This window comes from Gymnoscopelus braueri, assembly GCF_963280865.1.
Source record: "Gymnoscopelus braueri genome assembly, chromosome: 12".
NCBI lineage: Eukaryota > Metazoa > Chordata > Actinopteri > Myctophiformes > Myctophidae > Gymnoscopelus > Gymnoscopelus braueri.
In genome coordinates, this window is record NC_137614.1 from 49,569,764 (window position 1) to 49,589,660 (window position 19,897).

General features: G+C 41.1%; 1 protein-coding gene across 1 annotated transcript in view; it reads right to left on the reverse strand.

The window, feature by feature from the left end:
• Window positions 1–7,068: 7,068 nt before the first annotated feature.
• The window catches only part of LOC308096211 (voltage-dependent L-type calcium channel subunit beta-3-like), a gene marked incomplete at its 5' end in the record, with an annotated part of 34,654 nt that continues 21,825 nt past the window's right edge, over window positions 7,069–19,897 (reverse strand). The window contains 10 exons of the mRNA XM_080443546.1: window positions 7,069–7,609; window positions 10,484–10,654; window positions 11,391–11,486; window positions 12,032–12,183; window positions 13,910–14,010; window positions 14,691–14,749; window positions 15,978–16,055; window positions 17,543–17,562; window positions 17,719–17,798; window positions 18,186–18,301. Coding sequence (XP_080299672.1) covers window positions 7,112–7,609; window positions 10,484–10,654; window positions 11,391–11,486; window positions 12,032–12,183; window positions 13,910–14,010; window positions 14,691–14,749; window positions 15,978–16,055; window positions 17,543–17,562; window positions 17,719–17,798; window positions 18,186–18,301 — 1,371 coding nt within the window. The 3' untranslated portion in view covers window positions 7,069–7,111. The remainder of the gene's footprint in view (window positions 7,610–10,483; window positions 10,655–11,390; window positions 11,487–12,031; window positions 12,184–13,909; window positions 14,011–14,690; window positions 14,750–15,977; window positions 16,056–17,542; window positions 17,563–17,718; window positions 17,799–18,185; window positions 18,302–19,897) is intronic.

The window sequence follows — 19,897 nt, forward strand, 5'->3', positions numbered from 1 at the left end:
GAACCACTACAATATGTATGCAAACACTGTATGTAGGATTGAATTTGTGTTTATCAAAAAAGTATCCCAATCCTAGCCTACACCCCCTTTAAGTATGCATTTCTATAATTGAGAAATGTGAGCTACAGTAGGTCTATGTACTGTAGGTTGACATAATGATCTGTATCATTTGTAAATGTTGCACTTTTGCAAGCAAACACTAGTAAGTAAGTAATACCAGCAGAAGTAATTTCCTAACTGTGTGTATTCTGAGTATATTTGAGTGCTGCCAAAAGACACAGAAAGGACACCAACAATATTAAAAGTACATAAAATGTCATGTTTATTTCACTTTAGTCATATTTTTTCACTTGTGAATCTATTTTCAAATAGAAAGCATTCTATACACAGCATCAGGCAGGAAATGTCTTGATTTCTTTTTCTTTCTTTCTTTTTTATTTTTTTACATTAGCTATCTCTTTTTGATAAATAGAGGGAAGAGGCGTGTTTGGCCACGCTAGCACGCAGTGGTAGTCTGGTGGTTACATGGATATATTTAGTGCAGTTATTGCATTACAAAGCAACCGTCAAAACAAAAAACCAAAAAATAGTGCAATTATTTATTTTCTTTCTACGTACATGAAAAGAGAGGAAGTCCAGATGGTCCTAAGGCGTTTCTTTAAAAGTATTTTTTTAAATGTTAGGCTTTGTATTGCATACAGAATAAGACAGAGGAAAACGTTAAATTATAACCCTTGTAAAAATTGTGCTTGGTAAATTGGAAAAAAACCTCAACGTCTTTTCTTTTTCTTTAGCAATTATTTCAATTGGTCCGCTTTGAAAAACATACTCTGCCCCAAAAAAATACAAATGGAAATAGCTAATTAGTCAACTAAAACATGCAGGGCTTTTTTTTTATTTTTGAAAGACACTCTTTCTCACATAAAACCAAAAATGATTTTTATTTCCCCTGGGGCAAGACCTGTTTTTTTCCTCCTTTTTATAACGAGTTAAAAGTGCATCAACCACTAACTTCCTTCCATTCGTTATTTCACCCAATATTGTAGAAAATCTTCCACCGGTTTCATAATTTTGACACATGAATGCATTCTGCTTCTCTTGGGACTTGATTGAGTTTTAAAAAGCTTTTGTTTCAGTGGCGTCAATATACTGATAATAACTGGTGTATTACACAAGAGTAATGCTTCATTTATAGTCCCATCCTACAATGGAATACATGGAATACAATAGACCAGATCCACAAGCTCAAAACACGCCGCGCTGCAATGCGTTTTTAAGCTTATAGATCTGCTATTTCCCGCCACCGTACCACGGTGATCCGACACGTCGTGAGCTTGTAGATCGGCTATTTTTGATGCACGGCACCCGGTCATACGACACGATACGGCAGGGTAGAGTATAAATCAAGCATATCACTACAGGACGAAGTTGAATCAAAGAATAGATATGCATTTTACTAAAGTACTAAAGAACCGTAAAAATAAACAATCAGGTTTCATGCAAAACACTTGCATAGAATATTTTTTGTTCTCTTTTTTTTTTCAATCATGCTGCAAATTTTCAAAAATATACAGAACACTAAGATAAAGATAACCTGGCTGTGAAACATGTGATTATACCCAGTGGTGGAAAGTAACTAAGTACATTTACTTAAGTACTGTACTTTTTTGAGGTATTTGTACTTTACTTGAGTAGTTCCAATTTCTAATACTTTTACTTCTACTCCACTACATCTCAGAGGCAAATATTGTACTTTTACTCCACTGCAATTATTTGAAAACTTGTTAATAGTTACTTTTCTGATATAAATTATGATATTATGAAACATACATTAACCACTTAAGCCCTATTTTATACATAGGCTATTCGAATATAGCAGATCTACAAGCTCACAACGTGTCTCATCGCGATGCGTTGGGAGCTTGTAGATCTGCTATTTTCAAATAGCCTATGTATTTTGGTACTTTAAGTACATTTTGATGCCAATTTTTACTTTTACTGAAGTACATTTTTTATTCTGGACTTTTACTTGTAACAGAGTATTTCTATATTGCATTATTGGTACTTTTACTTAAGTAAAGAATTTGAGTACTTTTTCCACCACTGATTATACCTGTGAAGCAGTAATCCAGTAGTTCCAAAAGCCAGCTCTGTATGACACTGTATATTTGGGTTTATAATGCATAATAAGCGCATTTATAATGCATTATAATGCGCTTATAAGGCATTGTAACACTCATTATCGATGTTATAAAGTGTTGTTATAACCCTATATACTGTTACCTGCTAGTTATAATGTGCTGTTCCACTGAGCCTATAATGCATTATGACCAGCAGCACTTATGATACTTCATAAACTTTGTTAGAAGTTTGTTATGCATAATTACAAACATTTATTGTTCAGTGTTATAATGCCTTATGAGCGCATTTTAATGCATTATAAATGTGGTTATAATGCATTATAGACCCGACCTTAATGCTAACCTGTGTGTGAGCGACATTAAAGCGACACTATGTAACTTTATTTAATGAATGAAATGTAATTGTATCCAATCTGTATGGTAGAGTATGTTAATACAATATAACTTATACAATTTAGTCTCCCTGCTCTTCTATTGAGACATTTAGATCGCGTCAAAGGTCATGTCTCACCTAGACACAGGATCTGACACGGATTTTGACCTGATGGTCAAGATTCAATTTATCCCCTGAGCGAGCAGGCAGGCTCTATTAGCTCAATGGTACAAATTTCAGCACTTGCGCAGGAAACCGGGTTAAAATCCGGTGTATAGGGGAGGAAAGTTACGTAGTGCAGCTTTAACTCACCGCATGGCGTCCAACTGTTTATACTTGTAGCATAACAAGAATTAATTGGATCCAAACATATCCAATTTGACTGTGTGTGTGTTGTGCATGACATCCACCAGGCCCACTGCCTCCATCTAGTGGCGTTACAGAGATATAGCACTGGCCGTAGCCTTTTTTTTTTACAGACACGCCCCCTTTCCACAGCCACGCCCCCTTTCCTGGGTAGGGTATAAGTATGAACAGAAGTGCTTTTTTGTGCCCTTTTCCCGAGGGCCGTCCATAGGACTGCGTGTTACACACACAGTCAAAAAGGAGGCCTTGTAACTCATGGTTGGCTCATGAACGTAATGCTGCAGGAACAGAAATGACATCAGGTCACAGTTGCTACAGCTGTGAGTCCTTTTACAACAGTGATTCTCAACAACTCTTTTTTTAAATATCAAGGACCCCCCAAGTTTGATATGCATTAGGCCACGGACCCCCCATTTAATACCATTGTTATCCCTGCGACCCCAATCTAGAATCCTCAGTGGTAATTTAACTCCGAGAGGGTACAAATGGAACCATTGGGTTCCATTTGTTCACTCTCTCAGAGCTACAGACCCCTAAGGGTATACATTTGGTTCCCAGTTAAAGGGGCATTTCACTTAAAAAAAAACACTTCCGGTGTCATTTTAACATCTACTCTGGCTTTTGTGTGCATCCCAGACAGTTTTATTAGGTTGCTTGATTCAATGTATCAAATATCTAAATATTGAATCAAGCAAACTGTGTGAGTTGCACACAAAAGCTCGAGTAGCCTATATACTGTAGCGTTAAATGACCCAAGAAGGTGTTTTAAAGTGAAATAATACTGTACCCCATTAAAGACATAGTTCACCCCCAAAATGACTTTTTTCCTACCGCTTAGTCACCCCATGGAGACTTGAATATTTTTTTTGTTTTTGTCGCATTCCTAAGCCAAAAATTTGATGACCGGCAGCGGTTCGCAGCGGTTCCGGTAGGAGACACAAAGAGTCTTCTTGAACCGCTGCCTACCGGTCCGCTGGTTATCAAATTATTGCCTTAGGAATGCGACAAAAACTAAACAATATCCACAAATTCAAGTCTCCACGGTGTGACTAATCGATAGAAAGAAGGTAATATTTTGGGTGAACTATCCCTTTAAGGTCAGATCAGAGCTTGGACTGTTAAAAACTGCAGTACACACACTTATAAGACGATGAAAACATGAGAAAGAAGGGTTGTGCGTAATGGAATGGGATCGACGTTTAGTCTTCCTCCAAACAGGAGTCAAAACTCATACTAGAATTGAATGCTACAATCAGTAATGTGCTACAGTCGTCTCGCTCCATCAACAATCCATTGGGTTTGGTTGGCATTTATATTACATTCTCAGATTGCCTGGTTTTTATAAGTACTGTTACTGCAGGTATTTGCGTATAATAATATGAGTGTGAGATTACTTGTAAACAAACACAGTTTGGCAAAAAATAATTTGTCCGTCAAAAGTGACATTCCCTTTTTTGTGTTTTTTTTACATTCTCTGTGCTCTTTTCTTTTCTTTTCTTTTTGAGTGTCTTATGTGCAAAACATCAAAGACAAGTAATGCTCCGAACGAGGGGTGACATCGACAGTGTACTGCAGCGTCATAGGGCTTTAACCACTTAAACCCTATTATGGTTGACAGGAGTCCCTCAGGGCTCTGTTTTTGTGAGGGAAAGATTTCTTTGAAAATAGCCGATCGACAAGCTAAGGAGCGTGATATTGTTCTACAGGGAAATTCGTACCAAGCCCCGCCCTGCCGCCTTGCGATTGGCTGAATGCAAAAACGAGAAAACAAGGACTCCGCCCCCCAGAGGGGACGGTGGGGGCGTCACATTCTAATACGTCCCAAAACCCTAATTCTTTAACTGGTTTTTGGTGGCGTTCCTCGCTGGGCATTTGACTGCTGATCCCAACCCCTCCATAATCCAACCCTGTTTTTGACTACTGGCCAATCACAACGCGTCTTTTACGGGTCTTGGCTGAGGCGCGCTGCATTTCACTATCCCCGCAGCTAAGGACAGTGATGAAGCCTTAGTTATAATCTGCTATTTCCGGCTATTTTCTGCGAAAGCTTTTCCCAACAATACAGACGCCGGGGTTTAAGTGGTTAACTTAACATTTCGTTGCTGTCGGACGGAAACCTTGTATGTCCAAAACTATTCCTTTTTTTAAAATTATGTTTTAAAGGTTTCAAAAATAGTGAGAATAGCGGCATCTATGGGATCTACAAGCTCACTGTGGTGACCGTGAGCTTGTAGACCTGCTATTTGCGTTGCTTTTGCCGTGCCACTATCATAGGACAAAGTCTAAAACAGGGCATCGATTTATGAAGAAAAAGATGAAACATGGAGATACAAGGTTTCTGCCCGACAACAATGGCGATTTATAGACTCAATCACAGCTGTATCTCCCCCAGATAACATTGATGATTTTGTGAGTACAAACTATCTTGACCAAAAACATGGCAACATTTCTGTGAAACCATGAAGTCCATACTAACAAAATCAACCGAACATATAAAGAGCAATTATGTGAAACCAGGTGCCCATTCCATTTATATATATATACTGTATATATGTATATATATACACTAGATGCATTACTATATCCCATAATGGACTCAATAGTAGACATTCCTACTTTTGTTTAGTCTTGCGTAGCCAAACGATCGGAGATAATAATGATAATTTAGTCACCGGTTCTTTGGGGTATATTTGTCACCGTACATTTTGCTCATACGTGAAATCTGTCCTCTGAATGTATGCTCATCCTAACTGCTGCCTACCAACACATCTGGTAACATCTAAATTCAATGTCGGGGGCTAAAAATGTCTGGAAACAACAGAGATATTAAAAAAAAAAGAACTGCATTGCAAAACCAATGCTGAGACTTTAAGGTGGACCTTCTGCTTGGGACGGTATGAGAATCGGTTTTCAAAGCAGTGGCGTAGGTTTGCTTGCAGGGCTTTTCTCTGCCGCTCCATAGCCCCTACGTTGAATTCTACTTTCCCCAGACACATTGGTAGGCAGCGATCTCCGATCGTCCGGGCGAGTCTACACGAGACTAACTATCGATAATCCATAATAGATCATTCGGTTTGTGACATATATGTGCAAATAGTCTTAAAATAATCATACTCATACACATGCAATAGTAAAGATACTTAAAAGTCTTAGGAATTTTTAAGGCCAGTACGTATATTTAGACATCCTACAATTAGAGAAACCTTAGGAAAAGCAGCTAAAGTTAGAATTTGCGTACGGCTGGTAGCCCTGTTCACCGTTTAACACTGAATGACCCATGACATCCCCCTGGGTTTACACAGGGTACAACGGGGGCGTATGGAAGATCGTGGTTATAAAGGATAGTGACCGCTTTCTTCTAAAAAATAGACTTTTCTTTGTGTACTTTATAAATTGGGCCAAGTGTGACTTCACAGAAAAAAATCCAGAGTGTGAAATTTCACTCAGAGAGCATACAAATGGAACCAAACGGACCTGCATATACGTCTCAGAGTAAAACTGACCCGGAGGATTTGACTGTGTTGATAAAGTTTTAGGCCAGTAAGGGGGGAAGGAGGCAGGAGGGTGAAGCGGGCGTTTTCTAATACATCACAGGGTTGTTTCTTGGGAGGCGGTGCTACGTTTGGTTTTGGTTGCTCATTCTCGAAGGAGGAGGGAGTTTTAGTGACAATGCTCATCTGGAGGCCAGCAGCGGTCTCTGGGTGCATCATCAGGGGTTTCCTCTGGGCCGCGTCTGGGTGCATCATCAGGGGTTGTTTCGGGGTCGTGTGTGTGGGGGGGAGCTGCTGTCTGGATGCATCATTAGGGGGTTGCCTCAGGGGCCGGGGGGGGTGGCTGCTGTCTGGGTGCATCATCAGAGGTTGCCTCAGGGGCCGGGGGTGGCGCTGTCTGGGTGCATCAACAGGGGTTCCCTCGGGGCCGGGGGTTGTCTGGGTGCATCATCAGGGGTTGCTTCGGGGCCGGGGGGTGGGGGCTGTCTGGGTGCATCATCAGGGGTTTCCTTGAGGGCCAGAGGGGGGTGGGGGTGCTGGGTGCATGTCTGGGTCCATCTAGGGCTCATCAGCGTTGATGGGTCGCACAGAGAGGGTTCAGAGGTTATCTTGGGGTCAGATTCAGAGGTTATCTCGGGCCAGATTAGGAGTCAGGTTCAGAGGTTATCTCGGGGTTCAGAGGTTATCTTGGGGCCAGGTTCAAAGGTTAGGGGTCAGGTTTCAGAGGTTAAAGGTCAGGTTCAGAGGTTATCTCGGGACCAGGGCCGGCTGTGTTGGCGGCGGTTGTTGTTCCTCTGGTTGTGTCCTCGCTGCGCTGCCTCGTCGTCACCACCGCCGCCGCCGCCGCCGCGCTGCTGCTGCAGCAGCAGCCGGTCCTGCGACTCCTCGTGGCCGTTGGCGCTGTGGTGGGGGGCGTGGCCTTGGAGCTCACGGTGGTGCGGAGGAGGGTACATGTCCCTGTAGGTGTGGGGGTCGTGGCAGGGGGACGCGTACTCCTCCTCCTCCTCCTCCCCTTCCTCCTCTTCCTCCCCGTCTTCCTCCTCGTCTTCGTCATCCTCCTCCTCCAGGCGCGGGCTCCGCCCCCTGCAGCGCCCGCCGCCGTGGCGAGACGCGACAGAGTCACTGGCCTCGTCAGACGGCATCAGGCTGTCCTGCTCCAATGGGGAGCGGGCCTCGTCCCCCGGCTCCTCCCCCAGCTCCTCCCCCGGCTCCTCTTCCTCACCCCCCAGTTTCTTGTTCTGGTATCATCGGAGGGTCGGTGGCGTGGGCGATCGATGGAAGAGAGAGAGAGAGAGAGAGAGGGGCGGGGGAAAAAAGAAGAAAGCTGAGTCTAAGAAAGGAGGACAGTGCCCTCTGGTGGTGACAGCTTTATGGACAGCAAAGACAAGATGGCTTCTCTTCCCAAAGCCAGTGTAACGTACATAATGCTAGTAAACACGCTATGAACACAGGAGATGTGGGTGAGACACTTCAATGGATGGGGGGGCGGGGGGGGGGGGGGGTAGTCTGATCTTGGAGACAAAATGCGAGTGCGTTGATATTATCATCTCCGCCATACTGTACCTTAAAGGGATAGTTCACCCCCCAAAAATACTTTTTTCCTATCGATTACTCACCCCATGGAGACTTAAATTCATTGTTTTTGTCGCATTCCTAAGCCAATCATTTAATGATCGGTGGCGGCTCCGGTAGGAGACTCAAAGTGTTAACTTAGCATAAGCATCTTTCCGCCGGTCATCAAATTATTGGCTTAGGAATGCGTCAAAAACTAAAAATCTCCATGAATTCAAGGCTTCATGGGGTGTGTAATTGATAAAAAAGGTGAACTATCCCTTTAAAGGGCTAGACCACTTTGGTAGAGGTTTGGGTTGTGAAGGTAGCTTCACCATGATGTAACTCTAAAGGTGGGCAAGAAATAAAAAATGGTTGCTCCAGTGATTAGAAATGGATCATTCAAAATATCGTTGCTGTCGGGCAGAATCTCCATTTTTCAACTTTTTTAAATGTATTTATATAAATCAGTGCTATTGAACACCCTTTACCCTGTAAGTATCTGACATGTATAAAGTCACCATACCAACTTAAATGAGGCAGTGTTGTTTTGCTCTAAAAACTTTTCATTTCATTAATATTTTGGACAGATATAGAACATCGTAAAAAAAAAAACAGTTTTCCTTTTTTTTAATATAAAAATGTCATCTTCCTGTTGATTTTACATTTTGAATATCCGGGTTTTCTTCCTAATAAAAATAGCAAAATCAACAGGAAGTTGACATTTTATATATTTAAAAAACTACAGGGTTTTGTGATGTTCTTTGTTTGCGTTCGTTTACGTGCTAAAAGAGGGACGTTGAAAGCTGTTTCACCGTACAATGTACTGTAAGTCAATGAGGACTGGGAGCATATTTTGAATGATCAATTTCTAATCAATGTATTCATTATTTTTGATTTCTAGTCCGCCTTTGGAGTTACATCATGGCAGGGTAACTACACAACCCAAACCTCACCAAAGTGGTCTTGCCCTTTAAGCTTAGCTTATATTGTATAAACTGTGCATTATAGTTCCAACAAAAAAAAATCTTAAATTCCCCACAAATTTAAGAAGGTGATGTTGTTTAGGCATTCATTACATCTCTTGGTTATTAGTGCTTGCCGTTAGCGAGCGCTTCCATTCCAGATTGCGGTACATGCCACTGTGAAAGGGTGCCACATTCACAAAGCATGCTTGGTATAGAGGCTCAAATTCTATTTCAAGCAGAGGATCTCTGATTGTTGAAAATTACATATAATTACGCTGTTACAAGACAGCAAAATCAATGTATTCTCATCTTCCAAATACTGCACTAGTGATAATATCTGTAATATATTAACCACTTAAGAGCTATTTTATACACTGTCGAATGACAGCGTTATGCGGAAATAGCCGATCTAAAAGCTCACATGCTTGTAGATCGGCTATTTTCTGCCATCACTATTATATGCTATAACAGTTTTGTACAAGTTTTGAGTGTCCAAAAAATAGGGACATCTAGTCAAAAGTACAGTAAGTTAACTGAAGTAAAAAAAAACATATATATATATATAAGATTTCACAGAAGACAACGTGTCCCTCCTGAGATGAAACCGCTTTGTGAATTTTGTCCCAAGGAAAGCTGTTTGTAAGACGAGCAGTGAACAATTCACCGGAAGGAACGTCAAACTAGGGCAAAGGAAAAACGGGATGCACTGAAGGAGATATAAAAGCACAGTTATCATTTAATATGACAGGGATTCTACAGAGTGAATGACAAATACGTTTTCATTCACTGATCCATCCCGCTGTTTGTGGTTCCGGCGGCTCCAGGTGGAGTTGAGAGGTGGTGTAAAGGGGTTGGGGGGTTGGGGGGGGGGGTGGGTTTAGGGGTGGAGAATGCATATTATATAAACCCTACTACTCACCCCGTTTTGTACGCGATCATTCAATTAATTCCTGTGTTTCAGAAAACTGCAAAAACGTTAAGCAACGGATGAGTGAGGAGACAGTCAGACATACATACTGGGGAGGCAGATACAAAGTAACGACACAGGAAGTGACAATCTGAGATGGGACACGACCCCACGACCCCCGGTCAGGACATGTGACGCACAGCACAGCACATTCAAAAAATAGGAACTTCTACAGCAGTGGCTCTCAACCTTTTCAGGTTTCATTTGAACCGGGGACCCCCCAAAATAATCACATTTGAACTGAGGACCCCCCAAAATCATCACATTTGAACTGAGGACCCCCCCAAAGTAATCATATTTGAACTGGGGACCCCCCACCCTGACAAGCACTTGGAATTAGCAGTTGAGGCAGCTCGGTCCCGACCCACAGTTTGAGAACCACTGTATCTGATTCATACAGCGTACAGCTGTAGTGACTTATCCCTGATTTATACTTAGTTGCACGCCAGTGGTGTCTCACACCGAAAATAGCAGAAGTACAAGCTCACAGTGAGCAAGACACTGGCGCACAACTATAAGTATAAATCAGGCCTATCCCTCTATTGTTCACATCACAAAGTCAACTTTCTATTTTGGGCGTCCCTTCACCTCTGTGCCTTTCATGCTGCCTATGCAGGGAAACTCACCTGTAGGCTGGAGACCACAGAGGGCGGGGTCATCAGGTGCTGCTCCAATAGGGGGTTGAGAGGGGAGGTGCCAGGCAGGTGAGTGGCACGCCAGTACACCTCCAGATACTCAGTCAAATGTTCACACGCGTCCTCCAGTTGGTTCTCGTCCAAAATGACATCAAACATATCCTATAAATGACACAAAACATATCCTATAAATGACAAAACATATCCTATAAATGACATCAAACATATCATATAAATGACACAAAACATATCATATAAATTACATCGAATATATCCTATAAATTACATCAAACATATCCTATAAATCATTGGTTCTCAAAGTGAGTTCTGGGGAAAATTAGTTGAAGGTGGTAGAGGTTTGGGTTGTGTTTACCTTGCAATGATGTAACTCCAAAGGTGGGCAAGAAATCAAAAAATAATTTCTCCATTGACTAGAAATTGATAATTATACGTGGACAAAGCTGATTCTGACAATATACTGTAGAACATCACCAAACTCAGTACTGTTTTATCTTATTTATAGTTTTCTTTACTATTTGAAGAACCGGATCCGGATCCGCGGATCCAGTCCGGGTTTTCTTCCTAATAAAAATAGCAAAATCAATAGGAAGTTGAACAGTAGGCTACTGGGTTTGGTGATGTTCTATATCGTCAGAATCAGCTTTGTTTGCATTCATTTACAGGCTTAAAAGAGCTCCTCCAGAGCATCTTCACTTACAATGTAAGTCAATGAGGAGCATAATTTGAGAAGATAAATTTCTAGTCAATAGAGAAATTATTTTTGATTTCTTGTGCACCTTTGTTGTTACATCATGGCAAGGTAACTACACAACCCAAACCTCTACCGAAGTGATCTTGCCCTTTAACATAGCATCACAATGTCTGGTTGGAGACTCACAGGGGGACACTGAGACAGCTTGTCCGCAGCCATCAGCTGCACGTTCAGGTGTTTGCTCTGTGACTTCCCCCTGGACTTGATGAGTCTCTGGAGCACCTGAGAAAAACAAACAAAAGCAAAGCATCATGGGTCAAAAGGTACACAATGACAAGAGTTCAAGCTACCGGCATGTACATTTTATGTCCATTGTCTCCCTCTCCTGGCGGAAGGAGGTAGGTGCAACAACATGTCCAAAACTACAGTAAATCTAGAGTCCTGTGTGCTGTCTGCTTACAAGCTTTAAAGGGATAGTTCACCCAACAAAAATATTGTTTCCTATCTATTAGTCAGTCCATGGATATGTTTTTGTTTTTGTCACATTCCCTAAGCCAATAATTTGATGACCAGCGGACCGGTAGGCACCAGTTCCGGTAGGAGACACAAAGGAGACTCTTTGTGTCTCCTGTCAAATTATTGGCTTAGGAATGCGACAAAAACTAAAAAACATCCATGAATTCAAGTCTCCAAGGGTTGACTAATCGATAGAAAAAAACACAGTCCAATGGTTGAGAGGGGACACAACCTCCAGCTACTGCACATGTACTACGGTAGTTATATTGTATTAACATACTCTGAGAAGCACACTGTCCTACATACTGTACCTTTGGTGAGGAGACCTTGACGTAGACAACGATGGGTGCTAGGGAGGTTTTGGCCAGCTGTGACGGGTGATTGATGGTGTCTGCATCCAGCACCACCAGCTGCAGAGTCTTGGCCAGCTCAAAGATCCTCTCAATCTCACTCTGGACCTCCGCTGCATTGCACACACCAAACCACAAGGGGGGGGGGGGGACGAGACAAAATTGGGGTGTTTAGAGCAGTGCTTCTCAAAGTGCAGCTACATTTGTTAACAACATAATAACATTGTATATCTGCTATTTTTTAAATGTAAAAAAAAAATCACACCCTGTGTGAAGTGGGCGGTGTCTTGCTAGCTAATCACAATAGAGCGTCGCAGTTCCCGCCCACTTCCTGTTTTTTTTGGTGCCGGAAGAAAAAACTCAATGCATTTTTCCATTGACATTTCCAAAAATATTTATATCTATTAATTTAAGCCTCGAATCAAGCCATCATGACATGACATGAATCATGACCATAAAACGTTTGATTCTGTGATTTTTCTTTTTTGAAAACGGCAAAACAAAGGGTATTTATTAAATATAGTATATCATATAATTAAATATAAAATAAAAAAAAATCACAGAAAAAAACGTTTTATGGTCATGATTCATGTCATCTCATGATGGCTTGATTCGAGGCTTAAATTAATAGATATAAATATTTTTGGAAATGTCAATGGAAAAATGCATTGAGTTTTTTCTTCCGGCACCAAAAAAAACAGGAAGTGGGCGGGAACTGCGACGCTCTATACTGAATGGAGTCAACCAATCATGTACAAAAAATAAATACATTTATTGAAACACTCTTTATGATGGAAGAAACCATAACTTTAAAAAAACCAATTTATGTTTTTTTTAAAGTTATGGTTTCTTATATAGGATTATGCACATGTGTCATGTGACACTGGCCAATCACAGTCCTGAATAGACTGTGATTGGCCAATCACGGTGCAGGGTTAGGCGGGGTACATTTTTGGCCAATCACAGTGCAGGATTTGTTGTACAAATATCCAAACCTCACTTATAGGGGCGGTTTCACCGCCCAAAAATCACACCCAGTGTGAAGTGGGCGGTGTGGTCACAGTGGTCATCACAGTGATGGAAGAAGTGATGGAAGAAGTGATGGAAGAAGTGATGGAAGAAGTGATGGAAGAAACCATAACTTAAAAAAAACACATTTATGGTTTTTTTTAAGTTATGGTCCTATTTATAGGACTATGCACATGTGTCATGTTTCCCTAGCCAATCACAGTCCTGAATAGACTGTGATTGGCCAATCACGGTGCAGGGTTAGGGGGTACATTTGTGGCCAATCACAGCGCAGGATTTGGTGTGCAAATATCCAAACCTCACATATAGGGGCGGTTTCACCGCCCAAAAATGTGGGGGTCCTTGGCCCGAAAATGTTTGAGAACCACTGGTTTAGAGAATAGACTTGCTTATGTGAGCTATTTTCATGGATAAAAAAAGAAATCTCATGACTGAAAGGTTTTGCTAGGTATTAAAGTCCCAATCTGTGCTAATCTTGGGCTGCTACTTTCTTTATCTCAAGTCAAGATGACGGCATTACTCGTTTCAAACTAAACAGTACATTGAAATATGTATACATGTATGTATGTATGAATAAGCAATGCAATGCATAAAAGTGCCGCTATAGCATTGCTTTCCTCTCACTCTGTCTCTCTGCCTACCACAGCTGTGCTGTGCCCTCCGATAGAGATCCCATAGCCCGGAGGGGACGAGACTGTCGGCTGACACTGTGATTGGTCAACCAAAAGCACACCCCCTGTTTCTGAGCTAAACTTAGAAAAATCTTTAGCAATAAAAGCCATTTCAATGACGTTTTTACGCAGGTGTTACCTAGGCTGGAGCGAGTGTTGGATCTCTCCATCATGGGTCTTTTGTTGAGAACGGATCTCTTGGCGAGAGACAGGTCTGCTGTCACACGGGTGATTGAGATCCTGAAAAAAAGTCCGAAAATTACCAATGTGAGAGCAGTGGTGGAAAAAGTACTCAAATTCTTTACTTAAGTAAAAGTACCAATATAAAAATACTCTGTTACAAGTAAAAGTCCAGAATAAAATAATTACTTGAGTAAAAGTACAAAAGTATTGGCATCAAAATGTACTTAAAGTACCAAAAGTAAAAGTACTAAATATTTGAAAATAGCAGATCTACAAGCTCACAACGCGTCGCGATGCGACGCGTTGTGAGCTTGTAGATCGGCTATTTTCAAATAGCCTAGGTATAAAATAGGGCTAAAGTGGTTAAAGTATGTTTTATTATATCATAGTTTATATCTGAAAAGTAACTAGTAACTAAAGTTTTCAAGTAAATGTAGTGGAATAAAAGTACAATATTTGCCTCTGAGATGTAGTGGAGTAGAAGTAAAAGTATTGGAAATTGGAAATACTCAAGTAAAGTACAAATACCTCAAAATTGTACTTAAGTACAGTACTTAAGTAAATGTACTTAGTTACTTTCCACCACTGTGTGAGAGATAGAAAAAAAAGCTGTGGAACATAAAACACAGTCACTCTTGTCGATGTGTTACATTGTTCCGTGTAAACCGTAAGGGTAAGGTATGACATTTTCAATTAAAAGAAAAGAAGGTTGACAATCTGTAACCGTATTTACTGACCTTCCTTCAAATCTGTGCTTGAGGAAATCAAAGAGTGCTTTCTGCATCATATCTGTCACCTGTGTAGCAGGGTGAAGAGATGTCACATACAGCAAATACTGTCACATACTGTAAATACTGTCACATACAGTACTGTAAATACTGTCACATACTGTAAATACTGTCACATACAGCAAATACTGTCACATACTGTAAATACTGTCACATACAGTACTGTAAATACTGTCACATACAGCAAATACTGTCACATACTGTAAATACTGTCACATACAGTACTGTAAATACTGTCACATACTGTAAATACTGTCACATACAGTACTGTAAATACTGTCACATACAGCAAATACTGTCACATACTGTAAATACTGTCACATACAGTACTTACAGTACATGATGTCATGAAGTATGTGACAGTATTTACTAAATACTGTCACATACTTCATGACATCATGTCCAGGGAACAAACAAAGAGAATAAATATAGCAGAACAAATTAACCAAAACCATTTCATGCTTGAGTGTAACTCATTATTATTTGTTGACAATGCAGCAGTGTCCAGAATAATATAGTTGCTGTCGGGTAGAAACCTTGTATCTCCATAGGTGGAGCAGCATGGTTTCTACCTTGTATCTGAACCGTATTTGAACTTTGCATATTTTTTTGTATATTAATGCTCAAGAGTGCGAAAATATCCAATATACAAGCTCACAACGCGCCACAATGCAACGCGTGTTCTCCCTGTGTCTCCTAGGGTAGTTAATACCCTCACAAAAACATGTAGTAATCCTGGTCGCTATAACGCCTCCCCCATGACAGCCGGGGCGCCTGATGGAGGGGAAGGGAACTGGTTGGAATAACGTGTTCCTTCCACGCGCGACGTCCTACCGGGGAAACTCCCCCCTGTCAGGTGATAAGAAGGTCAGTTGGCTCTCATGCATTGAAGGAGGCATGAGCTCGGCCCTGGGCTCCCTAGGCTGGTGAGGGGAGTGTAGTGCCCAGGATCACTTAGAAAATTGGCACCGGGTGAAAAAGGGTTACAAAATCGCGGGATCATTGTTATTATTTTTCTAAACAATGCAACGCGTTGTGAGCTTGTAGATTAGCTGTAATTACTACAATGGAACACAGGTTCTTTTTTTCCCCATCTCCTGACAAGTGAAGTAAATTATTTTCGACATACAAGGTGTCCTCCATCTGACAGGAGAGGATATTTTTGAAGGTGTGTGGGGGGGGAGGGGGTTGTAGGTCTGCTGGAGGAGAATGAGGGGGAGAGGGGGAGAGGCTGACCTCATAGCCCTTCAGCGAGGGTCCCACGAGAACCACCGGCCTCATGGAGGGCACCACATCATATGGAGGGATGTGTTCCTGCCCAGAAATAATGAGGGGAAGGACAATGGAGGTACGAGAGAGAGAGAGAGAGAGAGAGAGAGAGAGAGAGAGAGAGAGAGAGAGAGAGAGAGAGAGAGAGAGGGAGGGGGGGGGGGGTTAGGTTGACAGAGTGAGGCATTCAATCAAAGCCAAAAGTGTTCCATATAATATATGGTCGCTGTCAGGCAGAAACCTCTCATCTCCATATTCTAACTTGTTGTGTTTCGTAAATTAACGCCCCTCCTCGGTCATACTATACAGAATCACACAAAGGCATCAAAAGTAGCAGATCTACAAGCTCGAAACGCGGCGCAAAGCGATGCGTTTCGAGCTTGTAGATCTGCTACTTTTGCTCATTTCTGAATTTAAATCCTGAAAAGTAACAGTTTTGGAGATATGAGGTTTCCACCCGACAGAGACGATATAAACAGTGTATAGACAATTCAATGCAAACAGAGGCGTCATTTCAGAGAAAGAAAATAGAGGGTGGCAAAACATTTGGTCACAGTTTTTTTTATTCTCTATTGAGCCCCATTAAAAAATATATTTTGAAATTTTGAAATTAAAAAATGCAAAAAAAAATTCACCCATAGGCTAATGACATACAGTACACACACTAGGGACACCAGGTGGAAAGTGGTTAATGAATGTACTGTACGGTTGCAGACACAAAAAAAATACATGTGAGGTGGATTGAGAGTCAATGTGGCAATCTAAAATCAGATGAATCATTTAAAAACATTCAGAGGAGGAGAAAATATGCGGAAAATAAATAATAAGAATTTGAGGTTAAAGGTATAGGGTTATTTTTTTGTTAAATTAAGTGTTAAATAGCTCTATATTCTGATAGTACTCATTTCTAAATAGTGTTTGTTCAGTAACAGGATGTCTCTCCAGCTCTTTAGTAAACAGAAAATGCATTTTCAGGTGGGGTTACCTATTCTATCCAATCAGGAGAGAGAACTTGCACAGAATACAGATTGATCAAGTGAAATTGGAAGTAATGACACAATGAAATGAGAAGACAAAATTGGAACTGGAACGCAGATAAATGGGTACTCTCCTCTGATTGGCTAACATTTTGCATCCCACCTGAAAATGTATTTTCTGTTTATTAAAGAGCTGGAGAGACAGGGAGACTCCTGTTACCGAACAATACAGAGCAATGAGTATTATCAAAATGTAGAGCTTTAACCTTTTAACCAAAACATATCACTTACCCTACCTTTAATGAATGCATGGTTGCAGACAAAAAAAAACATGTGGCGTGGATTGAGAGTCACTGGATGAAGATCTAAAAATCTGATTAATCATGTAAAACGTTCAGGTGGAGAACATAATGTGGAAAATAACCGTGGTAAAATGTTGAATGCTAGGCGGGGGGGATTGCTATCCCCTCCTGGGATCCCCAAATGACACCCCTGAATGCAAGTTAAAAGTCAGGTTTATTCAGTTAGAAAACAGTTTACTTTAGGGCAGCCTACCTGTTTTTGCTTCTGTTTAGCTTGTGAAAACAAGACAATCAAAATTAATGAAGGAAGAGGGAATTATAAGGCAGTCAGAGGGGCAAAGTAGGTTAGGAGGCTGGGGAAAAAAGAAAGAAAAGAAAAACTAAATTGGGGGGTATTTGAGGGGAAATTATGGTATTGTAGTTACTTACATTCACCTGCAGATGGCGGTGTGGTTCTCCAGCTCCCATGCACCATGTCACCTAGACTAGAGGAGTTGCCCCCTGATTTCCTGCCACGCATCCAACAGAACAGAGCAGTAGAGCCCAGAACTAAATGATCACACATCTCAGTTGATTAACACTGACCAGGAAAATAATTGAATACAGTGGTTCTCAAAAATGTTCATGCCAAGGACCCCTAAATTGCCCACCCCCCCAATCTGAAAATTTTTGTGCCAGGGACCTCCAGAAGAGAAGATTTGTGTTTTAAAAGAAAACTAAATTATTCCAAAATCTCCAATACTTCAAGGTTTTTAAAAAAATGTTCCAAAATAGCAGATGTACTTGCTTTTCAATGGGAACGGAGCGTTTTGTTGGCATTGTGCAACTTTCCGCGTGTTGTTTTGGGGCTCCTTAATTGACATGAAAATGTTGGGTGAACCCCTTCTTTAACGTACCTCTGTTTCTGCTCGTGTTTGAGTCTCATGGCCTCCAGGCGTAGCGGGCTGGGAATGAAGGCGATGTCACCGCCCTCTTTCACCAGACGGCCAATCCACCAGTCATTATTAAACTTCTGTTAATTAGTTCACATATCATTGTGATCAATGATTTAATCGTGTTTTTGGCATTAAACATACCAACACAAATCACATTTCTGTTTGGCTTTTAAGCTTCGTAAACAAATGTTTACACAGGGCAGATATGAAAGTAAAGAGAAAGGCCGCACACTCCTAGCCACGATGCAGGATTTATTTGGAAACGTTGGAATTTAACGTTGGTTTCCAAATAAATCCTGCATCGTGGCTACGAGTGTGCGGCCTTTCTCTTTACTTTCATATTTATTTACCAAGGTCAGCAGCACCTCACCAATACTGGTGTGCGCCCTCCTCCCTTTTGTTTAATGGGGCAGATATGACAAATAACTTAAATATACGAGGACATTTAATAACAAAAACTATTATGAACATTTTTCAACATGGGACCAAACATTCCCTCAGTAAAATGAAGGTAAATGACTTCAAGGTCAAAGTCGATGACACAATCATCACTAGCAAAGAAGAGATTACCTATTTGGGATGTATTCTTGACAAATACCTGACAGCTGAAAGCATGGCAACAAAGGTGGTCAAAGGAGTAAACCAGAGAACCAGATTTATGGGCAGAGTTTCCTCTTTTGTCAACCCTCAGGCCCTCAGGACCCTCTCAGGGGCCCTGATTCAGCCCCTTTTTGACTATGCTAGCTCCTCTTGGTACTCCAACACCTCAGTGTCACTGAAGACTAAGCTTCAAACCTCCCAAAACAAACTGATCCGACTACTTCTCGAACTGGGGCCCATGACCCACCTCTCTCCCACTCACTTAAGTGACACCCACAGCCACGAAACTAGAGGGAGCGTAAACAACAATCTGGTACACCCACCCATAAAACAAACATGGGCAAATTCTCCTTCTATAGCACAGCCACCAAGGAATGGAATAGTCTAACCCCATCCCTCAAAAAATGCAGTTCGCTGGGCTCATTCAAAACAGCCCTAAAAACTCATCTTTCTGGAGGCCGAAAGAGGAGCTAGTACCAGTTTCCCTGTAGACAGACGACCCCCCCCCCTCCTCTTTGTTGTACACATTTTGTATTTCCTCATGCTTTTTTTGTATATAATTTTCATTTTTCCATGCTCCCCCCCCCTTTTTTTGTACATATATTATTTTTAATTTTTTCATGCTTTTTTTTTGTACATAGTGGTATTTTTTTCTGTATTATCTGTATTTTCATGTTGATTTTTGAACTGTTTGGTTGCTACTATATATGTCTATGAAATTAATTCAAGGACCCCAACGGAAACAAGTCCGCAAGGACTTTTTTGGCCGGACCTTTTAGACAAAAGCATTATAAATGTAACTGTGTTGTTTTACATTCTTTTGCCTAATAAAATTTTCAATCAATCAATCAATGGAAACAATTATGACAATTATGCAAATAATTGCGATTAGGCGATTATGTAATAATTGTTATAGGCCTTGAGGAAGAAATGTTATGGGTGCTTATATCTAAACTTTATATACCATCACTTATAATACTTCTACAATACATTATGATATTTGACAGCTTGTAAGAGCCTAATAGCTATTGTTTTGGTACAGCCTATCCTGTTATGGTTCAGTTTGTCCTTCA